Source organism: Microtus ochrogaster, linkage group LG7_11 (assembly GCF_000317375.1).
Source record: "Microtus ochrogaster isolate Prairie Vole_2 linkage group LG7_11, MicOch1.0, whole genome shotgun sequence".
Classification (NCBI taxonomy): domain Eukaryota; kingdom Metazoa; phylum Chordata; class Mammalia; order Rodentia; family Cricetidae; genus Microtus; species Microtus ochrogaster.
In genome coordinates this window covers 2,861,939-2,872,366 of record NC_022032.1, presented here as the reverse complement: position 1 = coordinate 2,872,366, position 10,428 = coordinate 2,861,939, and the positions used below count along the sequence as shown (strand labels likewise).

At 46.7% G+C, this 10,428-nt stretch overlaps 1 protein-coding gene across 7 annotated transcripts in view; it reads left to right on the top strand.

Annotated features, from left to right (window-relative positions):
- Tacc1 (transforming acidic coiled-coil containing protein 1) overlaps window positions 1–10,428 on the top strand; it is a 98,579-nt gene that overhangs the window by 82,122 nt on the left and 6,029 nt on the right. For all 7 annotated transcript variants that reach the window (XM_026787010.1, XM_026787012.1, XM_026787009.1 and 4 more), the window contains 6 exons: window positions 2,318–2,443; window positions 3,639–3,715; window positions 6,011–6,054; window positions 7,919–8,079; window positions 8,450–8,556; window positions 9,439–9,559. In XM_026787010.1, the coding sequence (XP_026642811.1) occupies window positions 2,318–2,443; window positions 3,639–3,715; window positions 6,011–6,054; window positions 7,919–8,079; window positions 8,450–8,556; window positions 9,439–9,559 (636 nt within the window). The remainder of the gene's footprint in view (window positions 1–2,317; window positions 2,444–3,638; window positions 3,716–6,010; window positions 6,055–7,918; window positions 8,080–8,449; window positions 8,557–9,438; window positions 9,560–10,428) is intronic.

The following is a 10,428-nucleotide window of genomic DNA, read 5'->3' as shown; positions in this document are numbered from 1 at the left end:
AGGAAATGGGATACAGTCTGTCATGGTGGAGCATACAGGGAGCTATCCCCTATGTAGATGGATGGAATGTGCTCATTGCCTAAATGCTTGCTAACACCATTTTTGAAGAAGACACAAAGGCAAATGCCTAGAGTTGACTGAGGATTCTGACATACAGATAGTAAAAAACTCACAAAAACTGACCATAAAATGTGTATCAGTTTAGCGTCAGAAAAATAAAGCCAGTTTGATCCAGTAAGTTATCTGCCCACGTGGGTTGTATCAAAAATTAGAAGGTGAGAAAGTTTTATGGTGCCGGCTGCAACCCAGAGCCTTGAGCTGGTTAGGCAGCGTTCTCTACCCAGGAGCCCCAGCCCAGGAGTTTCTTGATGGTGGTTCCAGTATCCAGGGATAGATTGGCATTCTACCGCTAAGGAACAGATTGCTCCAAAATTTAGTGGCTAAAATAAGAAACATTTATTACTTCATTGTTCCTATGAGTTAGGAATCTTTGGGGGATTTGCCAGGTTCCCTGATTGAAGGTGTTTCTTCAATCTAAGTTATTGATCAGAGGTGATCTTTGTGCTTGACTTAAGGTGGATTTGCTTCCAATCTTACATGGTTATTGGCAGACACATCAATTCTTTGCCACGTGGGTCTTTCCACAGAGTATCCCAGTATGTAGAAAGCAGAGACTTTGTGGCCATCTTGCCTTAGTAAGGGTTTCTATTGCTGTAAAGAGACACCATGAGAATGGCAACTCTTACAGAGGATGACATTTAGCTGTGGTGGCTCACTTACAGTCCAGTATCATGGGACATGGCGACATGCAAGCAGACATGGTGCTGGAAAAGTAGCTGAGAGTCCCACATCTTGTAGGCAACAGGAAGTGGACTTGAGCATATATAAACCTTAAAGCCCACCTCTTTGACACACTTCCTTCAACAAGACCACGCCCACTCCAACAAGGCCACACCCCTTAGTAGTGCCACTCCCTATGAGCTTATAGGGGCCAGTACATTAAAACCACCACAGTGACCTTTGCCATGTCTGAGTGGTCCCTGAGAGTGACCTTCATCTAGAATGAATGAAATCACACAAGCGAATGGGTACTAGGAGATGCGGCAATTTGGGGGGTTCTGTTAGAGGTTGCCCAAGTGTCCTCTGGTTGGACTCCCCTCCCAAGTGGTTCTGGAGAATGCACGCTGCCAGGTGGCAGCATTGGAATGCCTCTTTTCTGTAGCCAAAGATAAGTTTCTAAATTGAACCTAGGACTAAAGTCTATAAAGACGCCTGCTAAAATTACATGTGTCTTTTGAGCATTTGGAGAGAGGCGGAGGCCAGGATGGCCCAGAAAGTTTTAAAGCCGCTGGTCGAAGTTGTCATCAGATTTTCTGTTTAGTCTCCGTTTAAACAAGACTGTAGGAAACAGACTGATTGGCAGACAGTAACTCCTCAGTCGTACTCACTCACACTTGGAGGATGAGATTGTTTCCAGGGTCACTGTGGCTGGCATTTTGGTTGTTAGGTTACACATACGCAAAAAAACTCATTTTCCTAGATTTGATTTGGGAACAACGAAATGCCAACCAAATATGGCTCTTTAGAACTGCAGCTGTCCTGGATGTGAACCGGTCATCAGAAGACCAGAGGCCACCAGGAAGGAGCTACAGATGTAGTTGCAAAACTGAACTGCTCATTAACCCCTCTGCTCCCAAAGACTTGACTTAAGCACGGGTTTATATTGAATTCAGCCTCTTTGTTTAAGGGTTAATATGGGTGTGTACTTGAGGTCATCACAGCAGCTGGAGTCCTTGGTGAGCCTGAGTCACTGAGGTGGAAAGATGAAGGTCGAAGGTCAGGTAGATTGGCCACGTCTGCCTGCTTAGACATGGTAGGTAATACATGTTAGAATCGTTGCCATAGCAGTTAAACAGAGATACAAGCATCCGAATGTGGATGGAAGGGTTCTCGCTCTTCTTGAAAAATTATTTGCATAAGACACATCCCCAGAAAATACCAGAAAAATGAAGTATTGGGACGTGTTTCTTTTCTGCCTGGGACTCTATGATAACCGACCGCTTGACAATTACACTCTTCTCCTCATAAGAAGAAAGCTTTCTTGGGTTATCTGTTCCTCCAGCATACGCCGACCTGAGTAGTCACTAGCACCCCTTCCTTTAGTTAGTCCTGGAACAAGATTGCTGGCTTAAAGCTGCCTTTCCCCTGCTTCTGCAAGCACAGTCATAAAGGGTAGGATCTGTGGTGAGGAGGTTGCTGAGGTATATTCAGGTTTAAGCTGGAAACCAACCATGTTAAATATAACCCTGTCCCCCAGGGACTGCTGGAGTCCTCATCGGAAAAGGCCCCCGTGTCTGTGGCCTGTGGAGGAGAGAGCCCCCTGGATGGCATCTGCCTCAGTGAAGCAGACAAGACTGCCGTGCTCACATTGATCAGGGAAGAGGTAACGTTCTCTTTTGTCTGCAGAGGTGCCGTCTCTGCTAACTTGCCTCACCACAACCTGCAGCTTCCTACTCTCTGTAGCTTGTGTGGTTCCTGTAGACACCGGCCTTGGTGCTGGTGTTCAGCGAGCTGATGGCACTGATGTATTGTTAAGACTTTATACCCCTAGGTGACCACGTAGTAGACAGAAGGAAATCTGTATCTGGTCAGTTGAAGCGCAGAGGGTCGCCCGTGGGTTCTTTTATTTTATGTGTATGCCAGAGGAGCACCTGATCCCTCAAGGAGTTATAAGCAGTTAGGAGCTCACATGTGGGTGCTGGGAACTGAGCTCAGGCCCTTTGCAAGAGCAGCCAGTGCTCTTAACCTCTGAGTCATCCAGCCCTGTCTCTGTATTCTTCTTCTTCTTCTTTTAAATGTACATTGATTGTGTTTTGCCTGCATGTATGTCTGTGTGAGGTGTCAGATCCCCTGGAACTGGAGTTGTGAGCTGCCATGTGGGTGCTGGGAATTGAACCTGGGTCTGCTGGAAGAGCAGCCTAACCACTGACCTATCTCATCTCTCCAGCCCCCATCTCTATATTCCTGAGACCCTTTATATAAGCACAGAAACAGAAGATTAGAAGAAGGGAGAACCTGAGGAGGTTAAGTGGAAGGGGGGCGCTGGATGCCTGTTTGAGCCCTGTGTAGGACAAACAGGTCTGAGACAGGGAGTGGAAAATACTTCTAATTATCGAGAATGTCTCGGATGTGAAGCTGGGTTCTGGTCATTCACAGTGGGCTGCACCCTGAGCCTCTTCGTTCTGACTCAGTTCTTATCATCGACTGCTGAGACATCACTACAGAGAGGAGTGTGATGAGTGTGGCAGTGCGTTAGTCTCGGCACGTGGGTGGCTGAGGCAGAAGGATCATCAGTTCAGAAATGAGACAAGATCCAGAGGAGTTGAGAGTACCCCTTAAATGTGAGGGAGCTGTGCTGTTCACCTCTCACGGTGGCTGGACACTGGGCCAGGTGGTGGCTGTTTTACAGCACCCTGTGTAGCTGAGAATGTACTTTCCCAGATGTTTCTTATATACAAATACTGAGATGTGCTGGATTTCTAAGTGTTAATTGAATATCTTGTGTCAGACTTGGCCGTGTGTTATTTTTCAGTTTGCAGTAGACTGATGAAGTAAAACAAAGCTTTATTATAATCTAGATAATCACTAAAGAGATCGAAGCAAATGAGTGGAAGAAAAAATACGAAGAGACCCGAGAAGAAGTCTTGGAGATGAGGTCAGCCTGGTGCTGGGGTGGGTGTGGGTCCTTTGTGCATTGTGGCTGTCATCAGCAGTGTTCTCTTGTCACGGAATCCACAGCTGGCAGGTGGAGGGCTTCTGCTCTTCCGCACTGTGCCCTGAGATTAAGAATGTCCGTGCAGTCTGGGCGTGGTGGCACACACCCTTAATCCCAGCACTCTAGCGGCTAAGGCAGAAGCCAGTGATCTCTGCGTTTGAGCCCAGCCTACTTTACTTACCAAGTACTAGGATAGCTAGGCTACAAAGAAAGGCCCTGTCTCAAAAAAGGAAAGGAAAAAGTCAGAGCTAGTATTGACTATTTTCTTCAAATACCATAGCTTCAAGGGTCTTTACAGCATCATACGTGAATAGAACTTATATAATTTTTGCCTTTTTTTAAAATTTTTTTTTAATTTTTTTTTTATTTTTTTGGTTTTTCGAGACAGGTTTCTCTGTGGCTTTGGAGCCTGTCCTGGAACTAGCTCTTGTAGACCAGGCTCGAACTCACAGAGATCCGCCTGCCTCTGCCTCCCAAGTTCTGGGATTGAAGGCGTGCGCTACCACCGCCCGGCAATTTTTGCCTTTTTAAAAGAAGAACAGAAGTCTATTTTAAAAAAAATAAAGAGTAATAAAACTTACTGATACAGTTAATGATGGAGGTATTGAAATTAGTAAAAGGCAAAATTAATGGGTTTTAAATAAAAATCTTTTGGCCATGGTGATGGGGGTTTTCAAATTTCTGGAACCCCAGCACTCTGGAGTTTGGGGCAAGAGGACTACCCCAAGTTTAAGGCCAACCTGAGCCCCACAACAAATTTTAGACCAGTTGGGTACACATTTGTCTCAGAGATTCATGCCCCCCCAAAGAAAAGGAAATATTTTTTTTTCTTTTCCTGTCCAGTTTAAAAATTTAAGAGTCATTACGTTACTAAAGATAACCTCAAAGAGGAGAAAGCATAAACCTAACCAGCGGGCCCTGGAGTGCTGACAAGACATTTTAAACATTACTGCTGTAATTTGTGGCTCATGTATTATTTGGTTTGGGAGGACTTCCTGGTTGGAGGCCCAGTGCTGGGCTTGGAACAGCCTCACCTTTAATGAGCTTACAGTGGCCGTCATAAGGACCCTTGTATGAAGAGTCCAGCTTGGCGGACTCACCACTAAGGGGCAGCTGCAGGGAGATTGCCCAGCACTGGGTCGTCAGAAGAACTAGGCTTCACTGAGTGAAAGGCCATCGCAAGGGCATGGTCTTCATTCTCGGAATAAGTGAAATATTTGTGCAGTCAGATAAGATAAAACATGAAACTGAATCAGAGGAGAACAGTGCTTAAAAGGTAATGGGCCAGGAAAGATGGAGTCAGGTGGATCTCATGGGAGCTCTGAGGAGCGGCTTTAATTCGGAAAGATCATCTTACAGTATGTAAATAGAAAAACATGATCTTTAATAAAAGACTAAAAGAGCCAGGCGTGCACATCTTTAATCCTAGTACTCGGGAGGCTCGAGGCCAGCCTGGTCTACAGAGCGAGTTCCAGGGCAGCCAGAGCTGTTACACAGAGAAACCTGTCCCGAAAAAAGCAAAACAAAACAAAAACAAGAAGACTTAAAGTCTTCTGTCTTAGCTGGCTTTCATTTGCTGTGAAAAACACCATGGCCAAAAGCAACTTGGGGGCGCGAAGGGTTTCAGCTTATACTTTCAGGTCATGGCCGTCATCAAGGGGAGAGGCAGGAATGTTTCTTCCTGGCTTGCTCAGCTAGCTTTCTTATAGAACCAAACCTACCTGCTGAGGGATTGTGGGGTGCTTGCAGGGGGCTGGGCCCTCCCACATCCATCAGAACTACTGGGGGGGGGTCAAGGGTCAGTGTGACCAAGATAATTCTTCAGTTGAGATTCTCTCTTGTCAGGTGACAATAAAAAATAACCAGGACGGTTTATTAAACACGAAGTGTCAAAAGCTTTTGGAGTTCAGGATATGGTCCAGCTGTAGAGCTCGTGCCTAGCTTGTGCGAGACTAGGACCCCGTCCCTACACCCAAGACATAAGCTGTTTTCTTCCCGTTTCTCTTGTTCCTTTTTATCTTGTGCAGAGAACATTTAACCTTTCAGAACTTTAGTGAACCTAGTGTATGTAAGAAAAACCAAAGAGGGGAGACAGAGCAAAGGTGTGGTTTTATACGTGTTATTAGATGTTTGTGAATTTGTTTCAGACAGAATGTCTCTGACTTCCATTGCCCCTCTTCTGATAACAAGTTTTATGTTATGATTATAATTTTTTACTTTTTTTTTTCTTTTTAGAAAAATTGTGGCTGAATATGAAAAGACCATTGCCCAAATGATTGGTAAGGAGAAAGGGTTTTTGTGTGTTGGTTTTGTTTTCTGAGCATGGGCCCTAGAAGCTCCCTGAGCCTGTCAGGTGCCACAGCAATAGACAAACGTGTTTTTACAGTTTTGGAATCTGTTGAGTCCCCTTCCCCTTGGTGCCTTCCCACACGGTCATTCGGTCATCCTGGAGGGGACAGCTAGCTTTCCGAAGCCTTTTCTTTCTTCCTTTTTTTATTTGTGTGCGCGCGCATACACACCTGCCTGAGTTTATGTGTACCAGGTGCTCATGGAAACCACAAGAGGAACTGGAGTTTCAGGTGGTTGTGAGCTGCCTAACATGGTGCTAGGAACTGAATCCAGATACTCCACAAAAGCCATGCATGCTCTTAACTGCTCAGCCATCTCTCCAGACTCTCTTTGGCCAATCAGCGTTTATTTAAAATATAATTGACAGGATACAGACCATTGCCCCACAGCACCATGTCATAATGGTACATATTTTGGGGAACAGTGTGGTATTTTGTACATGAATTCAGTGTCCAGTGATTAAGGTATTATAGCTAGCATTTCCATTTCCTTAAACATTTATTATTTCAAGGCAGGTGCATGGCATCCCCACACTCAGGAGGCAGAGGCAGGCAGATCTCTGTGATTTCATAGCTGGTCTGGTCTTTAGAGCAAGTTCCAGGTCTAGCAGTACTACACAGAGAAACCTGTCTTTTTTTTTTTTTTTTTTTTAAGATGTTTGTCATTTCTTTGGGAACATTCAAATTCCTATGTACTTTCTAATTCTATAAATTAAATACCAAGTTCTTGTGGGTGGACGCTATCCTACTTTGTTATAGAACACTCAGACGTACTCTTCTGGTGCTCATTGCCCAGCCTTCATCTCCCAGCCCACCTTTCCCATCTTCTACTGAGCGCTATTCTGACCGCTACACCTATAGGATCAGCTCATTTAGCCTCCGCATATGCTGAGAACATTTAGTGTTTTGCTTCCTGTGCTGGCTTATTTAATACGATATTCTCTGGGCTGGGCTCTCTCTTCTTTGGGGACTGAGCCGGTCTGTTCTCATGACTTGTTTCTGTGTTTCCTCACCACTGTGACCAAATCCATGATTATAAACAGAAGAGAAAGGACTTATTTTGGCTCATGGTTTCAGAGAGTTTAGTCTGCAGTCACTGGGTCCCATATGGTTGTACGGAACACATGTGTTGGTGGGAGTATGTGGCCAAGGAGGGAGAAGCAGGAAGGAGGCCTGGCAAAGACACACCCTAGGGCAGCCTTGAGCTCACTGTGTAGCCCAGCTGGCTTTGAACTCAGTGTTTCTAGGTCAGATTCCCAAGTACTGGCATGGCAAGTATGTGTCTTTGCCCTTAGTGAGTGTTTAGTCTGCAGGTTCTGATTTCCCTCCATCAGACCCTGCACAGAGAGCGCATGTAGAGAAACTGACTTAATTGTCCGTATTGAACTTCCAGCCTCATTTAGTTGGCATCCTAAGGCTTGACTCTCACATGAATCTATTCTGACCTTCTAGCATTTAAGTACTGAAAAGCTTTCCCCACTGTCCGCACCAGCAGCTGCCTTCCCAGCCTAACCTTGGCCCTGGCTGTCAGCTCTCCTCGGCTCCCATCCCCAGTCCCTTCTGGGTACCTGCTCCAGTCTGCCCTGAGAGGCCACTCTGTGGACACCAGCTCTGTCCCCACGTGGCACAACCTGCTTGCCTTCCCGTCACTTGGTCACTTGTCACTGTGCGTCCTCCCTCTAGAACAGGAGTTCTGGAGCGTGGGGACACCTAGGCCACGCCCCTTTTCTAAGAGCGTTGCTTGGCTCACCCAGAGTCGGCGTTCACTTTATCCCCTTTGGCTTGTGGTTCTCAGAAGATGAGCAGAGGACGAGCATGACCTCTCAGAAGAGTTTCCAGCAGCTGACGATGGAGAAGGAACAGGCCCTGGCTGACCTGAACTCTGTGGAAAGGTCCCTTTCTGATCTCTTCAGGAGATATGAGAACCTGAAAGGCGTGCTAGAGGGGTTCAAGAAGGTGGGTGTCCCTCCACCTTGTCTCCCGGGTGGTCGTGTGGTGTCTCAGTAACAGGCAGTCTCTGCTGTCAGAGTGCTGGGCAAGCTGAGGCTTGGTGGGCTCCTTCTTGATCATTCGCCTTGATAGTACTAAAATTAGAAGAGATTTACGAAGCAATGTAAATTAGGACATGGAGAAGTCTATAGGCTTTCTTTAGTGGAGATTGACCAAGCCTGTTGAAGTTGCCATGGACTATGAATTAAACACATCTCAGTTAAGCAGACTTTCCTATAAAACAAAACAAAACAAAAAAACCCCAACCCTTGTGATAAACTGTGCAAGGGAAACAAAGGGACATTCATGTTTGTTTTGAATTTTCCCGTTGGAACAGAATGAAGAAGCCTTGAAAAAATGTGCTCAGGATTACCTGGCTAGGGTTAAGCAGGAAGAGCAGCGATACCAGGCCCTGAAGATTCACGCAGAGGAAAAGCTGGACAGGTGAGAGCTTGTGATGTGCGCTGCGCCTGTTGACTGCTGCGGGTGGAGGCAGGCACTGTTTGTCTACAGAGTAACAAAGTTGTACCTTCTACTATCTGCGTTCTTGCTTGCGACTTCAGGTGTGTGTGAGAGATTTTATTCCTCTGGTTAGAGTATAGACAGACGTGCACACACAGCATCCCCTCTGTTTCTCACCGCTTAACCTTTAGCATTCAACATTAGTGCTGGCATTTTGTGTTTTTCCTCAGACGTACATGCTAAGCCCCTTAGTTTATCTTTCTGTGCTCACGAGGATCTTCTCCCTGGCATTTCGTTGTTGGAAGGTCTCTGTTTAGGCGGCCACTCCTGCTGAGCATCATGGTCATTAAACTTGTCCTGGTGTGGAAGTGCCATAGCGAGCAGCGCTGTAGACTGTTCCTTCGTGATAAAAGATGAGGAACTGGGGACCAGCAAGGGTGGAGTTATAATAGTTGTAAAGACTGACCGGTTGGCCTCATTAGACATAGGTTGAATGACACCCAGCATTGTGTGCAGATCAGGTGCAGAGTAATCCAGGCCACCATCGTACTGCATCGTTAAAAAGTTAGGATTGTTAGGAAAAATTAAGTAATGTCATTTTCTCATGAGATCTAACTTTGGAAGTATATTGCGGTCCTTCAGTATATTGAAGTATATTGATCGTGCTGTCAGGGTGTGCCATGGAAATATGCTTAGCAGTTTTATATAAAGTGCATTTTGTAAGTCATTGTTTCTGGGTTTTCCTCTCAGTTCTTTGGAATCTGGGTTCTGTGGAAGTCAGTAGTCAGTACCCTGAGTCTGTTCCTCGTGGCTAACCATGCTCTTCTGATTTCTTCCGCAAACAAACCCAACTCTCCATCACAGAGCCAACGAAGAGATTGCTCAGGTTCGCTCAAAGGCAAAGGCTGAGAGTGCAGCGCTCCATGCTGGACTCCGGAAAGAGCAGATGAAGGTGGAGTCCTTGGAAAGGGCCCTTCAACAGAAGGTACGTGCAGGCTCTGTCACAGGGTTCTTTTAGTGGAGACGGGGGCATTGGCTGTTCTCCTGTGGCATATGTCAGTCCTTGGTGTACATAGCTTGGCATGGATCTGGAGGAAGGTGGCTTTGCCCTTGTTACACAGATACCCCAGGCCAGCTCCTTTATGAACTAATTTGGGGGACACACATTATTAACCAAGGCTATGGGGAGCCATCAGACATAGGCACGGTTCGGGGGGGGGGGAGAGTTGTGTTTTAAGTGAAGTTCAGAGGCTGTAGCTCAGCAGTTTTCAGAGCAGATGTGCCCTGCAGGGACACGAGGCCTTGTCTGGAGGCTGGGAGATGCTAGTAGCCCCAGAGTGGGTGAGAGGCCAACAGTGCTGCCAAGTGTCCTATAATGGACAGGATGGCCCCCATCAAATCTCAGGCAACATAATGGATTTTGAGAAACTGTCGTGGAGAAATTGAAAGCAGAGATAATGTTGCCAGGCTCAAGACTGTCTGCTTGACTTTGGACATGCCAGTGAAGCAGAGAGACATGAGAAGGTGGAGGGCTCTTGCCTAAGTTGAGTTGGGAGTGCTTTATAGAGATAGGAGTTGGGGGTTCCAGTCTGACGCCTGCATCTCTCAAGCCTGCCTGCCTCCCTCACACCTGCCTCCCTCAAACCTGCCTCCTTCACACCTGCCTCCCTCACACCTGCCTTCCTCACACCTGCCTCCCTCACACCTGCCTCCCTCACACCTGCCTCTCACACACCTGCCTCCCTCACACCTGCCTCTCACACACCTGCCTTCCTCACACCTGCCTCCCCTCACACCTGCCTCTCACACACCTGCCTCCCTCACACCTGCCTCCCTCACACCTGCCTCTCACAC